Here is a 23,118-nt window from a genome sequence, read left to right on the forward strand (position 1 = left end):
TTGTTGACATCCAATCACACCACGGCTGTGCTGCTGCATATAGGCTGAGTGCTAGCAACTGAATCGGACGATGGGCTGAACGTCTGCGGGTCCATGTGTACTACACGGAATAAATAACTCCTTTTAGACTTTGTTCTGGTGTCATGTTCGTCCACAGCAGCTGCAAATTCCGGTCAGACATGGAGAAAGTTGTCATTGTTACCGGAGCGAACAGGTGAGTCCAGAAGCTACGTTATAACTACTAATATAGACTGTAACTATACAAATTAGCTGATAAAAAGCTGAATTAATGTGTTTGTGAATAAAATATAGCTTCACTGAGAGAGAAAGTCATTCCTCCAGAGAGATTACCTGCTTCTAAATCTCTTATAAACTGGTTTTGAGCTGTTAGAATATGTACCTGTGTATTTTTAACTATAGTTAATTATCAAATACTTTCCTGACAAGATATAGCTACAAACTGCATCAAAAATACACAGGTTATATGCATTGCATTACATTAAAATGCTGAAAAAACAAAAACAAATGATCCCATATGTGAAAATCTAATCAAATTTTAGAGTTGACAAGATTTACAAGAGTCACAACTTTAGTGCTAGAGTAAAAAAAAAAAAAATCACAGTTTGCATTATTTACTTTCGCTCTGCAGATTCTGTGATGTCTCTGTGTAAAAAAAAAAAAGGTAGCTCAGAGAGAAAGTTAGAAGCAATATAATATACAGCTGTTTTCATCCATGCTGTCAATCATAGATGCAGAGAGAGTCTTCTTCCTGAAGAAGCTACAGAGTCTGAAACAGCCCATTTATAACCAGGCTAAGATCAGGAGTTACACAGTCATGGTGATATGAAGCTTCTCTGCAGTATTTTGAGTTGGAAAGTTGAAAGATGCATTTTGGGGAATGTGTGAGACTTTCATTGTTTTGCTGAAAAGTGCAAAATTTGGGACATTTTACTAATACAGTTAATAGTAGTGGAAAACAAATGAGCATTACTTAGGCATAGTCTACTTGATAAATTTACCAGGATGATTCTGGCAACTGTTTGGACACACCTACTAATTAGAGGGAATGTTCTTATTTTTACTGTTTTCTATTGGCTTAAATTGTCAAACAATACAGAAGAAATCAAAATTATGAAATAACACATATAGATTGATGTAGTTAGCAATAATAGTACTATAAACTTAGTTAATTTTTAAATTCTTCATCGCAGCGACCTTCTGCATTGATAACCGCTTTGCACATTCTCCAGCCAGCTTTGTGAGGTCGTCACTAGAAGCTTTTCCAACAGTTTTGAGCATGTCCTGAACACTTGTTGGCTGCTTTTCCTCTGAAACCATCATAGTTGGGTTTTAGATTGTGGGATTGTGAAGCCAATGTCATCTGATGCAGCCCTCTATTACTCTGTGTCTTGATGAAAAAAGTCTTACAGTGCTTGGAGGTGTGTTTGACCTGTGGAAAAAGCAAATCATGGTGCCAGAAAGCTCCAACTAGATGGAATAGCGTGTCGCTGCAGGATGTTGTATTAGCCACTCATCAGCTCAAAGTCCAGATGACCATTGGTCTGATGTCTATTTCTTGTGTGTCATGCCGCAAGCAGCTGGTTGATTTCTTTGCAGCAGTTTGACCATAAAAACCTAATTGACTGTTTTTTGAAGATGTATCTGCTGCTTGAACTCTGGGAATCATTGAGGTGGGATCCATTTTGCAATTTTCAATGCTGGTGGATCTCATGAACTTGTCTTTTTCAACTTTGATGGTTTTTGTTCTTGCACTTGAATCTACTGAAAATTTACAAATTGACTGAACTGTTTAGACGTAAAGATAGACGATTGATTCTCTACTTAACTTAGTGATTCTTGTCATAATATGACTTGTGTGTTATTTCATATTTTTTGATGTCATCTGTCTTGTTCAGTACTGTAGAAAGTAGAAAAAATAAAGCAAACCTTGAATTAGTGGGTGTGTCCAAACTTTTAAGTGGTACTGTAGGTGTCAGTGTATCTCAGAAATTGGAATTTATATGACCTGTAAAAATATTTTAGTTATTTTATAAAGCAAGAATAGATTTTAGAGAATATACGACTGTTTCATTAACAACTTCCTCGTCATACATTATGTTTTTGAAGAGTGAGCATTGCTTCCAGTCTTTGTGCTAAGCTAGAACAGCTCCTTACTTAACAAGCAGACAGCAACAGCCAGACAACAGCCCATCATTTTCTCACTCTTAGGTTTCACACAATAGCAAATATATCAAGTAAACATAACTTACTAAACTTATGAGTCACCAAAAAATAAACACAGAAATGTTTTCAGTATAGTCACTATTTATTCTCCAGTTTTGTTACTCCAGGCTACTTCTATATATAGAAATGCATATGAATTGCTTTATTTAAACTGTGAGATGATTCACATGTAGTTCTTCTGGGACGGTTTGTTATTAATGTGCAATGTGGCTTTGTTTGTCTGCCATCTGTCTCTCTGTCTGCAGCGGCATCGGCCTGGCCTTGTGCGAAAGACTGCTCACTGAGGACAGCCAGCTTCGACTGTGTCTGGCCTGCAGAAACCTGCAGCGGGCCGAGGCCGCCCGCTCTGCCCTCCTCACCTCTCATGTCGATGCCCACATTGACCTGCTGCAGCTGGATGTGGGTTCTGTGCAGTCAGTGCTGAACGCTGCTCAGCAGATCAAGTCCAGGTGAGAGACCTTTAATGTCCTGACCTCATGCTGCTGTTCTTTGATTGTTGTCTTCCCTCTGTGGTAACATCCCCAGATATGAAACTAAGATTGACTATTCTGTAATGTGCATTGTCTTTTTCCACAGGTACAGCAGAATTGACTTTCTGTATCTAAATGCAGGAATTATGCCCAATCCACAAGTGGACGTTAGAGCCTTTTTCAAGGGTCTGTTTTCCAGGTAAACTTCCAAAAACAGGTCATGATTTACTTTGCTTTGATTTATTTGGCCTGAAGTTGAATGGCCCTGCTGTTATGTAATAGTGTCCCTTCTCTGCTGCAGGAATGTCATCAACATGTTTGCGACAGCAGAGGGTCTCCTCACGCAGCAGGACCGCCTCAACTCAGATGGCCTGCAGGAAGTTTTTGCCACCAACCTCTTTGGTCATTTTCTCCTGGTACACCACAGACCACACACACATATAGACTTAAATCATAAAAAAATGACAACAAATCCCTTTATCTGGTATAATATAGCTGTTAGTGTTACATTTTAGCTACACAGAGTAAAGGCTGGGTTCTGCTTTCTGCAAAAATGAGCCGCGCGAAAATGAGATGCTTGGAAATCCACTCGAGAGAACGTGTGTGACTTTATACTGCATGCGGCGTCTGCTCCCAAACTGCAAGGGCAGTGTATCACAAACACACGTCTACCTCAGGGGTGTCAAACTCATTTTGGTCCAGGGGCCGCATACAGCCTAATTTGATCTCAATGAATTGTTGGCGGGTTCGAGGAAACGGCAGTCTGTTTTCACCGGAGCCATGAGGTCAGCGATGCCCTCAGTGAAAGCCAGCTACCGAATTGCTAGCAAAACAGCATTAGCATCAAAGCCGTACTCTGAGGGGGAGTTTGTTAAAACTTGCACGCTGAAGGCTGCAGAAATCTACCTAGTCTACTTTGGAACTAGAGTAGAAGTTTGCCATTGTTTACACCACTAACAACATGGTATTTTACCGAATAGTTACATTTCAGCAGTTAGTTTTAGTTTCACGCCATGAATTGTTCATAACTCGGTTACCACAGTGATCTCTGTGTGATGAATCGTATAAATGCCTGTATTTCTGCTGCTAGGAGCTCCTCTTCTTCCTCCAGTTTTCCGCATGTCTCTGTCTGTGTAGTTAGAAAAATTTGGAGGTGCATATCACAGAAATTTTCTTCTTGATAACTAGCTCTGCATTGAATTGCACGATGATAATTATCAACCTTGAAAGGCTTTAAAATAAAATATCCACCATTGTCCAACATTAGCATTGACAGGTAGATAATGCCTTAAAGTCTATACTATAGTGTGTAACTGTTAAGTATAATGAGATATAGCAGACATATTCATGAAGTTATTGTTTTTATGCATCTATGATGTATTGTTATTCCTCTACCTGCGAAACATTACCCATGTGTGTTGCCTCTGCTAGTTTTCTCTGTGAAGCTGTGGTGATATTTATGTCTGTGTGCTTCAGATCAGGGAGTTGGAGCCTCTGCTGTGTCAGTCGGGTCACGCCACCAGAGTAGTGTGGACCTCCTCCAGTAACGCCCGCCGCTCTGCCTTCAGCATTGATGACATTCAGCACAGAAATGGGACGGAGCCCTACAGCTCCTCTAAATATGCTTCAGACATGATCAGCGTGGCCCTCAACAGACACAAAAACAGCCAGGTTTGACTGACTCACTCTGCACTGCACTAACACAGTAATATTTATCACTGCAGGTCATATTCAAGAATTCTTAAATAGCCATTTACAAACTGAAAGATGGAGCAAACAGACAGCAGGGTTTATCATTTCCCTCTTGTCTTGTTTTTGTGGCAGGGGCTGTTCTCCTCTGTGATATGTCCTGGACTGGTGATGACCAATCTGACCTATGGCATCCTCCCCTCATTCTTCTGGACTCTCATCATGCCCATCATGTGGCTGGTAAGTGGTGTTTTTTTCTTCTCTTTTTTATTCACCATAATTAATGCTACATATGAACTGCCTCGTGTTCTTATATTTATTATCTCGCATTACAGATTCGGATTTTCACGAACACTTTCACACTTACACCCTACAACGGGGCAGAGGCACTGGTATGTTGTCAGCTTGTGCTGTTATTTTCCATATGAAAAATCCTCTAAAAGATGCTGCTGTCTCTGCAGTAAATACACTATAGACATGGATTTCTGCTCTTGTCGTTCACAGCACTGGTTGTTTCTTCAAAAGCCAGAGTCTCTGGATCCAAGAGCTAAGTATCACAGTTTAACATCAGGACTTGGAACTAATTACACTCAGCCTCGGCAAGTGAGTAACTATGAGATGCTGTGTTATGGAAAGCCGAGCAGGGAAGCACGGACAGTGGTGTGTTGTTTAAGAGGCTTCATTTACATGCAGTTAATTCAGATTTTCTGTGTACTCATGTTCGTGTTTCAGATGGACATCGATGGTGAAATGTCTGAAGTTCTTTTCTCCAAACTGCTGGAACTAGAGACAGTAGTAAGGAGGAAACTGAGTGAGAGAAATGCTGAGGATAAAGCTCATCAGCAGTACCTGAGAGACATAGAGTAGTGAGTCTCTCTTCAGATGGACTAAATGCAATTTGAACCAGCATTACAGCTCCGAAATCCACATTAAACAGTATGTGTTTTGTTGAAATGTAACACCAGTACTTCTGCTACCTCAGTCAAGATCTCAACTTGGATTTATGTAAGTGACTATATTGGTAGTGTCTACGGATACGGGTCCGTATCCGTAGCCCACAGGCTACGGGTATGGCACTTTCCATTTGCCAGACAGATACGGACCCGTACGCGAGTCTCGCGAGTCAAGACGCTGCTAACCACTGCAAACTGTTGAAAGGTAAGCAAAGGTTAAGGTTAGGGTTAGTGTTAGGGTCAGGTTTAGGGTCCGTACCTGTCATACCGATGCTACGGTCCGTACAGCTAGCGTCTACCGGGAGTCACGTGACCAGATCTCGCGCATCTGATTGGCAAATGGCAAGTGCCGTATCCGTAGTCCACAGGCTACGGGTACGGGTCCGTACCTCTAGCAACAACCGACTATATTGGCTAAATGTGTATGATGACCAATGGAACCACAAGGTAACGCAGCTCATGTAGGAAGTAGCAACATGTCAAAGTAAAACTATCTGTTAGAGGAGGATTTATTTTTTCCCCATAAGTGACTTATTTTATTTAAAGAGCCCATATTATCCACATCTACGGGTTCATAACTATGTTTTGGGGGTCTGCTAGAAGATGTTTACATACTTTAATGTTCAATAAGTACATTATGTTTCTCAAACTGCACACTGGTGCAGCACCTCTTCTCTGCCTCTTTCTGAAACTTTCCATTTTAGCTCCTGTTTCTCTAAGGATCCCTTCCCATAAGACCCAGCTCTGATTGGTCAGCTGACCCAACCAAGCAAATCAACACTGATCTGGGGCCTCATTTATAAAGCTTGCGTACGCACAAAACAGGGCTAGAAAGTGGCGTACGCCACTTTCTACGCAAAGGTTGTGATTTATAAAAACAAACTTGGCGTGAGAATGTGCGCACCGGTGCACCAACCTTGATTCTTGATGCTTCTTTACGCACAAAACAGGGCGTAAATCACAAACTTTGCGTAGAAAGTGACGTACGTTGTGTTCGTTGTGATTTCTAAAAAAAACTTGGCGTGAGAATGTGCGCACCGGTGTGCCAACTTTGATGCTTGCTTAAGCACATTTTGGAGACAGAGGGAACGGCAGTGCCGGAGGGTGAAGTGGCGAATTGAAACCAGATTGATCTCAAACCTTTATTGTTATCACATATTAGACTTGTAGAGCCGGATAATCATAAACCCTCATTGTTGTAGATGTTCATATAGTGCGCCATTCGGCCGACGACTGTATTTGCAGAACTATGTTCATATATCAACAGGGGCGGATTGAACGTTATTTCATTCGGTCATTTAACCGAAGGGCCGGTATCTGGGGCCGGTGCGGTGATCTTTATTAAATACTTTTGTTTACTGATCACCCGGCGCCCGTATGGATCATCGGGGAAAGCAGAAGACCCATTTGCAGGGGTGGTCTCTGACGCAGTGGCCCGGGTTCGATTCCTGCCTGCGGCACTTTTATGCATGCCTTCCCCCTACTCTTCTCCCCATTTCCTGTCACTCTTCACTGCAACTATCACAGTAAAAAGGCAAAAAAAAAAAAAAAGTAAAGAATGTTGTTTATTTATCCATATGCGGCCGAATGGGATGAGCGTCCAACCATTAATCAGTCCTGTACAGGCACACAGGCACACATGCTTCACACCACAACCCCCGAGTGAAAATGAATTTGTCTATGTGAACCGAAAAAACGTACATTCAATCAGTGTACAAATTATTTGTACATCGGACATGATCATAACAAATTTAGTGGCAGGGTGGCCTGGGTCAACACATGATTCATTCATCCTGACGCACAGCAGTGAAAAGACTGCCGGCCGGCGCTGCGTGAAATGCCGTGGATCAGCAGCTTATTTAAATACAGATACATTCATGAGTTACTTTGCATTGACCATTCATGGTAAAATGTGGGTGTGTTGTGGGCGGAATGTGAGGTGGATCCACCTGTGCAATCTTCCAGCTGGTGTCTGATTTATCAAGAAATTGCGTGCAGCTGTGCTTACGCAAAGTTTTATAAATCAGGGGCGAGGGGCATACGCCCTTTTCGTATTTTCGGCGTACGCAAACTTTAGTATGGATCCTACGCAATGTTTTATAAATGAGGCCCCTGATCTGTATGGCAACAACAGATCTGATAGGATAAGAATGTACGCCTAGCAGAAACAGCTTTAGTTAGGGAGCTGCTCATTCTTTGTTTAAGGACCAAACTAGCTGCTAGGTATTATGCAAATGTGCTACATGATGACATCATAAAGTAACGGAAGAAAAGCGTAGATTTCAAATGAGGCATTTCAGGCAGATAAGGAGAGAAAGCCTCCTTCTGGTGTGAACCTTTGGCTTTATAAGTTTGCAGACCTTTTACATGCACAAAAAGCTAAACACACTAAAGGAAGGAAAAGCCTAAAAAGCATCATATGGGCTCTTTAAATATACTATTGCTCCTGATATTGTACTTTTAAAACTGTTTATAGTTTTACTTTTTATTTACCAAAGAGACAACATATTCATTCTTGCACATGTTTTATATAAAATAACAGTATATATTTTTAATTCAAAGAAAATATCAAATGGGAATAATCACAAATTGGCTCTAATATTCACACGACTTTTTTCTGTGAATTGCAACTTTTATATTCTGCTGTTATCTCGTTCTTAGCATGACACTGATGTCAAAGTCGTGCAGAAAACACAATCCTTAACTCTTCTTTGAAATGAGAACTGTGTATTATGTGCTCAGTGCTTCTGTACGCCACGCTATAAAGACTTGAATTCCAATCATAACATCCACTTGACCCTCATCACGCTGAGATCTGATTTGAATAACTAAAATACCTAAGTGGGTGTAAAGGGCCTTTTGTGATGAGCTATTTCATCTTCTCTACAAATCTACTCACATCGCTTAATGTGCCGTTTTCACATTTTGGTATAATAACATGAAGAAGATACATTTTATCTCTTGAAAGTTGGTGCAAAAAATAAAACTACATTTGTCTCTTGACCTAATCCTTTCACATTTTTGTGTACAATATATTTCTTTCTTCCATATACGTCCTTTTTTTTGGACAAACAATAAAGTCAGGGTCATCAAGTTCCAATGAGATCAGTAACCAGCAGTGGTATCATCTGTTGCTGTTTTCCCGCTGTAACGCAGATACACCCACCTGCTGTGTTTTCACCTGATAGCTGCATCGTGTTTCCTGCCTCACAGAGTTAATTAGCGGTTTGTTTATGATCGGGTTTCTCGAGGCCACTGACTGTCCACCGGCTGTCTGTGATCTGGGGATCGTTTCACCACAAATCATAAATTATGGACGACTGGCCTTGTTTAAATAAATGAAACGATGAGGTTTAAAATCGGCCAAACAAGGAATATAAATGCGATCAGGTGTGAGATCATTTACAAGGTTGACGTGAGAAATTGTAAATTGTAATGCAGCACTACCTTTGGTACTATCTCGTGAACACAAGCCTTGTTTAATGATGATGGTGGTTTCACAGTTGAAGTTCATCAGAAGTTGGTTTTGTTTGACCTGCTGTTTGGTATGAACAGATATGCACAGCTGCCACTCTGATTTGTAAGTGTGTCTCTAAGCATTTTCAAATCGGGAACAGTTAAACCTCTCTTCTTGTTTAATGATATAAAGCAGTAGGAATTGTGTGACAGACTAAATTTAATGTACTACGCATTAATATGACTAATTATTAGGTTGCTTCATAGGTGTGTTCTTAGTTGTGATTATTAACGATCTACAGAGGATTTCAAGTGTGAGTCTGAGAAATCTGGAATATTTTTTAAAACTTTATATGACATCATGTTAATAATACGCATGTAAAATTTCAGAAATTATCCATCATCAGTGATGATCTGATTGACATTCCAACATAGGACTATACAATATAGTTGTGGTTAGAAACTCACTCCATCTTGAATTTTGAGTGTCATTTATTTACAAAAAAGAGACAAAAGATGATATAATCAAAGCTCAATTAAACTGATAGCACTATTGTTTAAACATTTTCCACAGATATGTCAGTGATGTTTTCGCAAATTCTTTTGGTTACTATAATCGTGTGGTGAAAATCTGATGTAGTGACAGCCTAAATTTCTAGTGTTGGTTATCTTTATAGCGCCACAGTAGACCTAATTCAGTTATTCACTTCAGTGGGGAGTTTAGTTTTTTTCTGAATTCAATATCTATCAGTAACTCCCTCCAGTTATAGTAGGGTCCCTCTAGTGACAATGAAGTTTTTCTTTACCCTGGTTACATGTCTATATGATGTGTGTGTGTGTGTGTGTGTGTGTGTGTGTGTGTGTGTGTGTGTGTGTGTGTGTGTGTGTGTGTGTGTGTGTGTGTGTGTGTGTGTGTGTGTGTGTGTGTGTGTGTGTGTGTGTAATCCTGTCAGCTTGCAGGACGGGGTGTTTCTTCTTCAGAAGCAGTTTCCAGAGCAAACATTGCCTAAATTACTCTGTTTACTCTGTTACTAGAACTTGCCATTGTGCAGCACAGAGTAGTTTTTACAGTGTTTGAACAAAGTTGAAGGTGAGCTTATGCGCTCCACCACAGTGAGCAGGGAGAAGTGGATTAAGAGAAAAGATACATTTTAGAGGAAGAAATCATCTACAGTTGCATTGCACCTCAGTAGGATGTCTGATCTCAAGTGCAGTGATCTTGATTCTTGTTTTATATCAAAGACACGAATAACTCAGAATAGGAGTTTTAACTGAGATGAAGAAGTGTCTGAATTTATCTTCAGCTTTAGTTGCATCTTTCTCTGCGTACCGATGCGATGACTCTGCAGAGGGCTGACCTGTCTGATATGTTACCACCAGCTGTTACTCAGACTGCCCCTACTGGCCTGAACCATGCCATTTCCTGCTTTTTATAAACTCACAAATCCCACTTAATCTTTTGATATGGGAGCCTGGAGCATCAGCGTAAGGTCACAGCTGCACATACTGAGTTTTTAATAGCAATACTTGAATCCTAGTAAAGCTTACTCAGGTACATGTTAAGTACATTGTGGTCTCAGACTATAATATGTATTTAATTAGGTACTTAGGACTTTTTAAAGTTAGCATTGGGAGCTTTTCTTCTTCAGTTGCCCTCTTGTCGTGTGGGGTCCCACAAGGCTCAATCCTTGGCCCCATTTTGCTTAGTTTTCATCTGATGCCTCTCGATGATGTTATTTTCACCTGTTATACCACTGCTGCACTGATGACTCCTAGTTGCGAGTCTCATTTGCCTCTGAACATCATGACAGTCTGGATTCTCTGCAATACTGTCCCACTGCAATCAATGTCAACATGGCTTCTGATTTCTGATAACTTCACACAGATAAGACAGAAGACCTGGTTATTGGTCCTGACTATATTTCTAGCAATCTCATCCCCCTACCTGGGACAACAATCAATGAACATGAACTTTAACCATCAAGTTAAGACTCTAAATCAATCCTGCCATCTACAAATTGCAATTATATCCAAAGTCAAATCAATGTTCCCCAAAAACAGCTTATCCATGCAATCATTTTATGGTTTCAGTTGATATAAAACTCAGCAACAAGACCGTTCACGAAGACTCAACACAGGGAATCTGTAACTCTGGTCCTGGCTGAGCTATGTGAAACTTGATTACTTTTAAATCTCTACATTGTCTGGCTCCACTTGATACCTCTGAACTTTTAACATTTTATTCTGCACTGAGACTCCTCGGATCAGAGAATCAGATAGTGTTAAAAGGTCCATGATCCAGGCTTAAAACAAAGTGGGAACATCCTTAAACGGTTTTAGCGCCAACGCTCTGGTACAAACTCCCCATCACTGTCAGAAAAGCCTCGATTCAGAGAGGTTGTAGAAGCCTCCCTGTGTAGACCAGTATTTGAATAGTATTTTAACCTTTTTTGGAATATACCGTTACTGCTCTTTTGACTCATGTTTTCTTTTACTGTTTTATTGTCACTTTCTAATACTTTGTATATGTTAATGATTGGTACAGCACCTTCTCCAATTTTGCTAATTTTTACAATGAGCCTAATAATTCGACATTTTTGTCTCTTATTTTTGCATAGCAGATTTTTTTCTATTGCCAGAGGCATTTCCAGGAGAGGCTACAGCGACCCATAACATTTCACTGCCCAGCCCTGTGGCCACCTAAAGAGAATCAAGAGATTCAGTAGTTCTTTTTGTCCCATGCTCTTGCAGTATTATGGACAGTGAAATGGTTAGTGAGAAGCAAAGTGACTGTTTGATATGACATGATGGGGAAAAAAGAACTTAAAAATAGAAGGAAAACAATGAGGAGCAAACTATCTGATCTGATAGGTTAATATCATTCATAGAAAGCAGTGTCAAAGTGTCAGTGAATGCAACTAAGATGTCTACGTGCAAATAAAAGCAGCTGTTTACCACAGTCAGAATATCTTTCTGTCAAATCAAGTTGTTTTTAATTTGTTTTCTTTTCATTTCACAGTCTTGCAGCAGTGGCATTATTGTGTGAATGGAAGTGTCGTAGAACAGGACCTCTCTAAACAACCACACAAAATATGGTAACAAGTAGCTGAGTAACAATGAAAACACATTTTAATATCCTGTTACTGGCTGTAGTTTGATAAATGATCACCACACGTGGACAAACAAATCTGTGGGTGAACTATTCCCCCTAAAATACTCTGCAGCATCTCTCCTCATGGGTTTGTCTGAACTGTGAGTTGCATTTGCAACTTCTACAGCGTACTATGGTGACCACAGTTCACACTAAAACTGTGGGGTATCCATCCAAACACACCAGATTATTAGTAACCTTCACTCCAAAATAAAGTACAAAGTATGAGATGTATTATTGTCATTCCCCCCTATAGATCAAATGCATAACAGAGTTCCTGAAATTCGTGTGTGACTTCCAGGTTTTTAGTTTCTTTCCACCTCTGTGAGCAATGTCTGTCCTCAGCAGAATATCATGTTTACAGAGCAGCTGCAGAGCCTCAGAGCCTGATGTGATGCTGCTAAAAGCCTCCCCTGCATGTAGCATCCTCTGAGAAATTAAAGCTCGGATTAGAGCAGCAGGAGATGAAAGCACACCATTACATAATGTAAATAAAAACATTGCAGCCGCCGCGTGCTCAGATTGGTGCGCGCCGCGCGATGTCCCGGATGGTGCTCGCACCGGAAGAGAAGGGGCAGCTCTCCCAGCCATCTTGTGGCAGCATCCAGCGATCTGGTCGCATCAAGCCTCGTAGAATCGGAGGTGAATCCCGTTGAAGGGGCGCCATCATGCCCGGACACCTGCAAGAAGGCTTCGGCTGCGTCGTAACCAACCGGTTCGACCAGTTATTAGACGACGAGTCGGACCCGTTCGAGATCCTAAAAGCTGCTGAAAACAAGAAGAAGGAGGGGGCCGCTGCTGGTTCCACCAAGACCGCGGCTCAAGCCGCCAAGCAGCCGAAGAAGGAGTCACAGAAGGACAGAAAAAACCCGCTGCTGGACAAAAAGGAGGAGTCCCAGGCGCCGGTTCCCCTGAAGAAAGAAGGTAAAATAACGGCACCTGCTGCCTCGCTCGTGTGCGGTGAATGTTTATTTTGTGGTTTTGATAGCAGCTGTCATGTGCAGCTCCTGTTAGCTACATTAGCTGATGCTGGTCGGAGCGAAACACAGCGTGAGGTCAACATGGACCCTGTCCTGCTGCTATAGAGGACAGACTCATCCAGACTCCAGGGCTGGGGTTAGTCGGACACGGACACACGCCTGCAGCTCGGAGCTTTACTGAGATGCTCTCATAAAGCCACCAGCAAGGTCCTGTGCAGACTGTGTCGCAGAAATGGTTTCCTCCAGCATCCGACTGGAAGGTGCAGTGTTGGGTTACTTGTCTGCTGGGTGATGCTCAGACTTTAGCTGCGCAGCTCCGCTAGCAGCTGGAGGCTTTGCAAAGCAAATATTTAAAATACTCACCTGAGCACTGGGGACACTAGGCTGAGCTCTCTGGATGAAGTGAAATCTGACAAATGTTTCACAGCTTATCGGTCATATTCTGAGGTTATATGTTGAAAATGTCGATGTAGCATGAAGTAAAGAATAGTTGCATGAAATAATATAAACTGCAAACAAGAGAGGAGAGGAAGTTAAATTAGTTGTTTACATAGTATTTTGCATGTTCCTGCACACATGGTGCAAACACTCAAACAGCCACATTATAAGTACTTCTTGAACCAGCAAAGCTTAATAGATTCCTTTTGTGCCCTGCAGGTATCAGGCGGGTGGGGAGAAGACCGGACCAGCAGGGCCAGTCTGGATCCCAGCACCAGGGCGGACAGGGCGAAGGGCGGCCCGGAGACAAGAGGCCGGACCGGAGACCTCCTCGCGAGCGCCGGTTTGAGAAGCCCACTGAGGACAAGCCTGAGGGAGGTGGAGAGTTCTCGGTGGACAAGTGAGTGTCTGTGATGAATGATGAAGAGCATATTTAAACAAGCTGAGGAGCTCCAGGCTGGCTGGTGTGATTGCAGGACCAGTGTGGAGGTGGATGCGGGGTTTGCTGCTGTTGATATAATCTTAGCTCGCTTAACCGCAGCATCGCAGTCATCTGTAAATTAGTGGGTCTGGGAGCTGGGCTGCTCTCTGACATTTCTGTGGAAACTGTTATTAATAAGATTACATGTGCTTGTGTGTTGCATGATCTTCTAGAGATGATTGCTTCTCAAATAAGGTCACTGTTGTCCACTTTTCTAAATTGTGTCCGTGTCCCCCATCAGGCCTTCTGGAGACAGGCCCCCGAGAGGGCGTGGTGGCGGCCGAGGTGGGCGTGGTGGAAGAGGTCGGGGCATGGGCCGAGGAGACGGCTTCGACTCGCGTGGGAAACGAGACTTCGACAGACACAGCGGCAATGACAAATCGTGAGTCCTCAGCGGCCCGCTGAGTAGAAATCACTCACCAACTGCATGTCATTTTCAAATGGAGCCGCCTTCCTTTGTGCCGCATTTTATCATCACGAGAAAGTGTTTCTTAATGATGTCTCAGATTAGGATCAGCGCTACCATTTGTTCTGTCGGCCAAGTTAAGTGCGCTAATCTGCTTTTGACTACAAACGTGAGGTCAAGAGTTTGTTTTCCAATTACTCTTCATTGTGGGCTGAGGGGAATTTTTAGACACATTCTCAATGCGCTTGTTGTTTGTTTTTGCTCCAGCAATCAGAAAACTGAGGAGAAGCGCAGTGGCAGCGGCTCACACAACTGGGGCAATGTGAAAGAAGAAGCGAGGTGAGTTTTTCACAAACGGACACATGGCCTGTTTTGTCAGAGTGTAACTGTCAGTGCACATCTGATATTTGCACGGACATGGAAATATGTAGTTTCTTAAATATATTTTTGCATTAAAGCAAAGATTTTTGATGTCCATGCCACAGGATACTGCAGTCTGACTTTCTGAAATGTTTACAGCTCAGTTCTAGATTTTATTGTTGCCTAATATTAGCTTACACAGTTTGTGAGCTAGCTTGGAAAGGCTCCACTGTGGGATGATGCGTCAGCTTGAGCCAATTTATGATTATTGACAAGAAGTGTTTCTTTATTCCCAGTGAGGCTGAACAGACTGCCGCTCCAGAGACGACCCCAGAGGGAGAGGAAAACGCACCTGCCGGCTCTGAGAACAAGTGAGAACCCATTTACTGTCAGATGTTTTGAGAGACACTGCAATGAATCTCACCTGTCTAAGAATACAACTACAAAAAAAATATTATGTCATCAGGCTGTGATGCTCTGGATTTTGGATGTCGTCGTGTGTCGCACACAGTATTATTTCTGCATGCGCATTCTGCCTTGAAGCTTAAGTGCAAATGGGATAAACATTGTCACCGACCGTTTGGCCTCAGGATTAGAGAGCATGTATAGAGGTAAGAGGATTGGCTGTTTGAGGACTATGGCGCTACATTGTTGTGTGCTCGCATTCCAGAGAGAACGAGGTTGAAGAGGTGAAAAATGAAGGTCCCAGAGAGATGACCCTGGACGAGTGGAAGGCCATGCAGGACAAGGAGCGCACCAAGGTGGAGTTCAACATCCGGAAGCCCAACGAGGGAGCCGACAGCCAGTGGAAGAAGGGATACGTGCTGCACAAGTCCAAGAGCGAAGATGTGAGTGTGATGGTTTATGATATTATGGACAGTGGAAAACTTTTTCCCACTGTGTGCAGATCAGATATTTACGGTTAGTCTTGTGTCTCTTCCTGCTGAGATGATAAATGCTTGTTAAACCAGTTAATGATGCTACACATGTACTCGTTTGTAATTCAGTTTTCTAGCACAGAACAAAGTGCTACGACAACAGAAATGTGCACTTTGGAGGCTCTCAAACCTGCTCAAGTCGTGTTGCGTTTTTTAGGATGTCAGCTCAGATGTTGAGTGCATGACAGAAGGTTTACTGCACAGACTGCTAGTGTTTGAGCGATGTAGTTAGCGATTTTTCAAGAGCAAGTTGGCTAATGGCAGATGTAAAATACCGATATCATGTTGTGTTTTGTTTTAGTGCGTTTACTTTAAACAAATCAACTAAACCTCCTTTGTCTAATGTGAAGGTGATGAAGAAGGAGAAGTTTTAGTGCACTTCACAGCATTTATCAGCAGATCACAATACTTCCTGCAACTGTTGGGAAGATTTATTGAACTGTGACAGTGCCGTTTATCTTGACTCATGCCTTAGCACTTCTAGTAACGCTAACTCTCTCTGCACAGTCGCTAACTTCGAATTTGCTTCCTTTTTTCAAGCATCCGTTCTGCAGAATTCCCTGCTGCGTTTAGACTCAGTGTATACTTATCATGCTCTCTGAGGTCTGCTTGATTAGCAGATAACAATGGCCTCTGTGTGTTTGTAGGTTCTCCTCCGCCTCTTTTAGCGATAGTAATATTTGTAGTAAACGCAGCCTGTTATCAGCAGTGGAGGTGAGGCTTCCTGTCATGAAGTTGCTGCTGTGCACACTAGCTGATGCTGATTTCTTCAAAATGCCATTTACTTGACCTGATTAATCAGCTGACTGATTAGTAGATCTGTCACTAGTGCAGACCCAATGTGAGCACTGCTGATATTTCCATAGCCTGCAGGTAACCTGATGTAGACTTCAGGATCTGACTGCTCTCTTGTTGTCTTTGTAAATGAAAGGGCTGTGATAAAAGTTGCCAGCACCTAGATTTTGTCGTCTTGTCTTTCTTTGTGTGTATTTAAATAGACGATTGTCACAGGGCTCGCTGTGATGTTCGCTCTGCAATTTGTGTGTGACGTTAGCATGAGGTACACTCACTGTAGTGGTGGTGGAGATCACGTGGTCTTCTGGCCAGTTAGTGAGATATTACGTCTAAAAATAGCTTCCTGCTGATGTTCATTTTGTTTCATTTCCAGAGGCCTGTTGGTGCTTTGATTGACGCCGCAGAGACGGAAGCAGACTCTCACACTCTGTACCACAAGGTGTCTACATCTCTCACACTGGTCCTTCATCCACACAGTCCAGGAAAACATTTGGTGTTAAATCTGTAATAAACCATCTGTTACTGAGGGTTTTAATCCCCCCCTCAAGTACTGAGAATAGTCTAGAATATTTCATTTTTACTTGGTCAGTTCCAAAGAAAATGGAGAAACAGTGCATGCAAAAGAAACACTTTGCTGTAATGCTCTGTAACCTACTTGTCATGATCTGTGCTCATCAGCAGGGCACCGCTGACGAGTCCAGTGACCACCATTTCCGCAAACCAGCCAACGACATCACATCTCAGCTGGAGATCAACTTTGGAGACCTGGGCCGCCCCGGCCGCGGGCGTGGGGGCGCGCGTGGAGGCAGGGGAGGCCGCGGCGGGGGAGGCAGCAGGACGGCGCGTGGGGGAGGACGGTCCGAAAAGGTAACAACAAAAGCTGTAATCGCTGCCAACGACAAAGGTTTAGTGTCGATCACAAAAAGCTTTAGCCCGCTGACTCGAACACGCTGTAAAACCACTGACTTGGAAAATGTGGTGTGGAACATAGAGGAGCTGAAATAACAGACCAGTGACTACATGCTCCACCAGGCAAAACACACTCCCTGACAATGGTGAGGAGGACATCTGTTATGATAGAGCAGAGGTTAGAGTATTGAACTGGCACGATGGCATCAAATCCATACTTCTTTTTTTTTTAACTTTGTGAAGCCTGATCCATCCAAAAAATAGCCAGAAAATTCAGTTTTTTTGGAACTGAGATGTTTATTAAAACCTTTCTAACAAAATCCACAAAAAAAAGCCACGTCATTTTGTTGATTTTTTTTTTTTTTTTGTCTCCCATTTGATACATTGGGCAGTTTTGGGAACATTTTGCTCACAGCAATGTTGATTTTTTTAGAAACAAAAACTAATTTTGTCCTATTTGTTTAACTATTTATCATGTTGTTAGAGGTCTCAGAAACTCATGTAGCAAAGATTATATGCGTAGGTTTTTTATATGCCGTAATTTCTGGACTATTGAGAGCACCTGAATATAAGCCGCACCCACTAAATTTAAAAAGAAGAAAGGTTTTGTACATATATAAGCCGCACCTGACTATAAGCCGCAGGTGTCCACGTTGTAACATGAGATATTTACACTGAAAGATTTTATTTAACTTGTAATTAAATACATACTTTCTTCCCGAACAGTGCCTGCAACATGGCAGTGAAACACATAAAGTCAGTCCACGCACGCTGCCAACTCCAACGCGCTAAGCTAGCACGCTTAGATTAACACGCTAGCGCTAAAACTTATCTTTAAGTTTTTATTGTATCGTATATCATCATGATGCATTTCACTCTGCAACACACACACACACGGCTGCAGCGCTCCTCCTCAAGTCACACACACACACACACACACACACACACACACACACACACACACACACACACACACACACTGTAACCTGCCTAGGTTAAAGGAGAGCAGGCTTGGCCTGCAACAGCTGCATCATACGCATTTCTTCGTGTTTTCCATGATGAGGGTGTGTGCTTGAAGCACAGAATGATTGATCTGAAGAATTTAGTGTGTTTGATTTAATTTGAACAGTGTCAATGGTCCACTGTGACCTGTTTGGTAATTTTATTGGTCTGATGTGACGAGGCTAAACTTAATGATGGCATGAAGCTCCCACGTAAAAATCTGTGCATAAGCCGCATCTTTGTATAAGCCGCAGGGTCCAAAGCGTGAGGAAAAAAGTAGCGGCTTATAGTCCGAAAATTACGGTAGGTTTTTTCCTAATCTAAGGCTGCCTCTATCGGTGGTTTTCATTAACAGTTACCTAGACTGTGGCACCCAACTACAGTCTAATAAGCCACCACTCAAATAAAACATATCAAGAACACCATTACTCAGTCCAGTAACTCAGATAATTCATTATTATTATTAAACCTTGCAGAATGTGGCATTATTTTCAAGCATTCCCTTTCAAACTTAACACTTCAAGGTATTGAGCAACACTGTGCTGCCAAAATACTAATGTCTTTTCCTCAAAGAAACCAGTGGACTTAAAAAAAAAAAAAGGCATTTATAGTGAGAGTTTATGCCCTGCAGCTCCACTACGTCCTTGTCTATTTACTATTCTTACCGTCAGTCTGATCAAGTCGTGCTCTGCTGAGCCACCTCAGGAAGAGCTGCTCTTTTGGTTTTCGTTGCATATGTCACTAATGCACAAGCAGCACAATCATTGAATGTGCACTGTCAACCACAGTTTCCTACCCTTTCAATTGATATCTTCAACATAAATCTAAGTGCATGTGCCAGTTTAGTCACTCTTTCTGTTGCAACCAGTTGAGAAGTCTTTTTGACTGAAGCTCCTGCCATCTGTACCTCAACAATGAACCCTCTTTAAAAGTCACTTAGATCTTTTCCTCTTGCCATGTTTATATATTAAATCGGAATAAATTGGACCCGCTCAGCATTGTTGTACCTGCAAGAGACTGTAATTGGATGTTATTTGGGAAATGAGAACATGCTTTGCACCTGTGTGGAAGCATCTGCATTTGTTGTTTGTACACTCATTTATTTAGTCTGTGTTTCAGTAATATGTGTGAGCATTATGTGATCAAACCTGGAATTGTGGTGGCTCAGATTGGGCCTTTGGGAGGTGATTATGTTTGTCAGTAAGCATCATTCATCTGCGTAAATGAGTTTGTGCTGCTTTCCGTGTTTCTACTCAAGCAAAATAAGCAGTTTTTAACACTTAATTTTTATTCCCAGTCATTACTATTTTGGCCCTGTTGATAGTTCTTTGGTGCTTACTAAAACCTGTTTGGGGGTCACCAAAATTTCCTCTATGCAGCAAAAACCCTGCAGACTCATGGTACCGTCTCAGCACTGGTTTTTAACAGAAAGAACCCTTGAGCACAGCCCGACTCTTCATATGGGCAGACCCATCTGCCTGCTGGTCGGGCAGGTTGAGGGGGACAGAAGACATAGAGAAGTAGAGGGGGAGAGGGAAGGGAGATGAAGGGATGGGAGAAGAGGAGGGTGGGGAACAAGGAACACAAAACACACAGTTGGATTCATGCATGATAAGATGGTTCTTAGCCTGATTTTAGCAGCTTCAGAAATCTTCTCAGTTGTTTTCTTTGCTTTGACCCTTCTGAGACAGATTAACATCTTTTTTATGACACAGGATGTCTTCCAACTTGGTTGTTTAAGAAATGAGAAGCTCCTCACTGCATCAGCTTGGGGTAAATAAGTTGTTGCAGCTGAAATGTATTCATCACTGCAGTAATTATCCAATGGAAGGCTCTTATCTATTTGATTAGTTAAATCCAGGTTGTGACTTTTTTTTTTTTTTTTTTTTTTGGGGGGGGGGGGGTGGGGGGGCAGGTATGTTGATTACAGCAGCTTCAATACAAGTTTTGTTAACGTTCCTGCTTCTTGTGTGTTTCCTCCCACCAGGCCAGTGGAGTGTCAGTCCCCAACGTGGATGATCCTGAGGCCTTCCCAGCTCTGGCCTAAAGGCTCCCTCTTTCACCACCAGCCCACCCATCAGCCCTTCCGGGGCCCCTCCTCTACGAGGCTTGCATGCTTACCACATCTTCAAGTATATAAGAAAACAAAGAGAGAAAAAAAAAATAATGACAAAAAAAGACTGTCATCCCATACCACTCACACCACCAGAGGACTTAAATTTTACCTGTTTTAAAGGAGAACAAAAGACAAAAAAAAAAACAACGGCGGAAAAAGGACCTCTTGTTACACTGAAGTTTTGTATTTAGGAACATGAAAGCAGGGATGTTTTCATACTTTTTTCTTTTTTTTTCAGAGATTATGCATACTTCATTGATATTTTTGTGCTGCTTGAATTTATGCATTTCTGCATTTAGGTTGAAGTGTGTGTATCTCTTTCCCCCTCAAAGCTTTTGTGCTATTTTTTTTTTTTTCTCATGACTTCAGCTCAGTATTATGGGGTAATCTTTAGGAAAGACTTTCTACTGGAGGTTTTTTTTCTTTTCCCCGCAGTAAGACACACTGATGTGGTAGCACTACACTACATAAGAAACTTGTACTAGATGTCTGAAGTATGGCTTAACATGCATTTAAAGTGTAATTACTGGGATCCTGACTACCCATCCCTTTGCGAGGCACAAATTCCGGATGGGTAACCAGGCAAAGTGACTTCCTACTAAAGCTCGGTATTTTTCTGCTTGTCGTGCAGTGAAACTTAATGCCTCTTTTCCTTTATATTTTTATTTTTTTTGGATAGCTTGCCTTTTTTTGGTGGACCAGTTGTTAGTAACGCTTCGTATCCCCTGATCCAGATGTGCTACCCGTGTTTTCAGGGTGTCCCAGGGCCCAATGTATCTTTAGGCTGGTCCTCTTAGGTCATACAGACTGTACTACTTGTAACTTCAGGACCACTAAGCAGATATTGTATTTTTTTGTTAAGGATATACAGTGTGTGTGTGTGCGTGTGTGTGTGTGGCTGTGTGTGTTCAGCAAAGTGCGACTGAATGTGTGAATTTGACAGCTAGTTACTTAGAATTTAAGTATTCCTCTGCTAAGAACTTGCCATTCTCAAACAGTAGACGGCAAATTCTCGCCTGAAGTAGTTCATACTGTCTTTTGAGAGGCGATTGTTGAAATGTAGGTGAGAGTGATAGATAGGTCATGGACATATCTTGCTTTTAGAGAATCTGCTGTCTTTTTAGATCTCAAAGCATTTGGTTTTATCAGCCCCAGTCCTCTGAAGATTTTTTTTCTTCCCCTCTTTCCAACTTATTTGCTGTTATTTTATTTTTTTTTATCCGTGCTGATGGGTCAATGCATAATTTGTCTGAAAGAAATGTCGGCTGTCATCGTGGAACAATCATGAGCTACAGAATGTAAGCTAATGGTGCTTTCAGCCACCTGTGTCAGCGTCGCCAGTGAGCGTTTTTTTTTTTGTTTTCTTTTTAATAAAGCGGGTATGTCTGACATGGGGAATGGGCAGGGGTGGGGGGGGCGTTACAATGAAGACATGGAGTGAATTTCAAAGCTTTACATGTTGTGCTCTGCAAAGACTTGCTGGCGACGCGCCGATACAGACGGCTGGAGCAGTTCTCTTGTACGACTGTTTGAGCCACGTGACGATGAAACTTTTCCCTGCAAACATCCCTGTTCTAATAAATTGCTTTAGAGGTGTTACATGTATTCTGTCGATGGCCGTCGGGTTGTTTCAAATCAATGCTGTGATTTTAAAGGTGTATACAAATGTGCTGCCGACTCTTTATTGCTTTGAACACACGAGGGGGTTGTGGTGTATTTCCAGCTCATGTCATGTAGACTTAGGAGGAATATAAACAGTCTGTAAGGGTTTGGTTTACACTGTTAGCCAGTTTAGGTAAGATTCAGCTTTCTTGTCATGGCAGAGTGTGGTGAATTGAAGTCTTGTTTGCAAATGTGATGTGGTTAGGGGCTTGTTTTGGGTCCCAACTTGGCGTTTGCAACCCCAACCTTCTGGTTAAAAACCCAAAGTCTTAACCACCGAGCCACTAGATAGGGATGGTTGTGGTTTATCTGGTAAACCAAGCAGAACAAATGCAGTCTAGTACAACATCTCTGCAATAAATCAGACCTTTTGTTGAAAGTTTGGAAGCTGTAGTTAAAGGGCCTTTTAAATTGGACTCCATTTTATTGAGAACTGTTAGTCTAGGCTCACTTTTATTTTATTCGAAAATGTAACTCGGAAAAAACCCAGTAGCATCACAAATTAGTCTCCAAATGACCATGAAGCCCACGTAGTCTGTTCCTGGTGGATTGTGTTAAACTGCATTGGTTTGAGGTTTAACCCTTGTTTTCTACTACCAATTCAAATGTGTTAAGATAATGTTTTCTCAGTTTTTTAGTGAGTTAGTTTAAAACAAACTCTTCAAATGTTTTCTATATTAATCTGATATGTGGCAGAAGTGGATAACAGCCACTATAACTTTAAATCTGTGTACTTTTCACCCATTAAGCTTCAGAAAAATGCAGCTGGACCTCATTTTTTGGTTCTTTAAATTGAGTTTCAAGAGGCTTCATTGGTTTTGAAAATCTGTAATGAATGTGCTTTTCAAAGTTCAGGTCCTTGGGTTTAGCGAGTTGTGAAATGAACAGATGAAAGACAGATATGAGGAATTGTAAAGGCAGTTTTGAAAAAATAATGAAGTAGTCTCATGTATGAAGGGTGAAATAGTTCCAGGTAACAAAAAAAGTCTTAAAGATCGACTAAACTCAAATATACAACTCAGTTCCATATTTTGAATGCAGAGTACAAGTTAAAATGGTTTATAAAAC

General features: G+C 41.8%; 2 protein-coding genes across 6 annotated transcripts; both read left to right on the top strand.

Moving 5' to 3' along the window:
- The first annotated feature begins 21 nt into the window (after positions 1-21).
- Positions 22-8,359, top strand: LOC110964314 (3-keto-steroid reductase/17-beta-hydroxysteroid dehydrogenase 7-like). Of its 4 annotated transcripts, XM_022213020.2 has the most exons (9): positions 27-214; positions 2,490-2,693; positions 2,821-2,913; positions 3,016-3,130; positions 4,191-4,385; positions 4,539-4,643; positions 4,739-4,795; positions 4,908-5,006; positions 5,136-8,359. In XM_022213020.2, the coding sequence occupies exons 1-9, from the start codon at positions 144-146 to the stop codon at positions 5,268-5,270; spliced, it is 1,074 nt and encodes a 357-aa protein (XP_022068712.1). In that variant the 5' UTR covers positions 27-143; the 3' UTR covers positions 5,271-8,359. The 4 variants fall into 4 exon arrangements, 3 of the variants coding, with proteins under 3 accessions (XP_022068711.1, XP_051808870.1, XP_022068712.1); XM_022213019.2 differs by having other exon boundaries at positions 26-214; positions 4,908-8,359; XM_051952910.1 differs by having other exon boundaries at positions 26-214; positions 2,856-2,913; positions 4,908-8,359.
- Positions 8,360-12,496: 4,137 nt separating this feature from the next.
- On the top strand, positions 12,497-22,058 carry serbp1b (SERPINE1 mRNA binding protein 1b). Of its 2 annotated transcripts, none has more exons than XM_022212993.2 (9): positions 12,497-12,887; positions 13,601-13,781; positions 14,104-14,244; positions 14,536-14,607; positions 14,925-14,999; positions 15,299-15,476; positions 16,735-16,800; positions 17,043-17,228; positions 20,260-22,058. In XM_022212993.2, the coding sequence occupies exons 1-9, from the start codon at positions 12,632-12,634 to the stop codon at positions 20,317-20,319; spliced, it is 1,215 nt and encodes a 404-aa protein (XP_022068685.2). In that variant the 5' UTR covers positions 12,497-12,631; the 3' UTR covers positions 20,320-22,058. The 2 variants fall into 2 exon arrangements, with proteins under 2 accessions (XP_022068685.2, XP_022068675.2); XM_022212983.2 differs by having other exon boundaries at positions 12,502-12,887; positions 17,040-17,228.
- Positions 22,059-23,118: the final 1,060 nt, after the last annotated feature.

Source organism: Acanthochromis polyacanthus, chromosome 9 (assembly GCF_021347895.1).
Source record: "Acanthochromis polyacanthus isolate Apoly-LR-REF ecotype Palm Island chromosome 9, KAUST_Apoly_ChrSc, whole genome shotgun sequence".
Lineage (NCBI taxonomy): Eukaryota > Metazoa > Chordata > Actinopteri > Pomacentridae > Acanthochromis > Acanthochromis polyacanthus.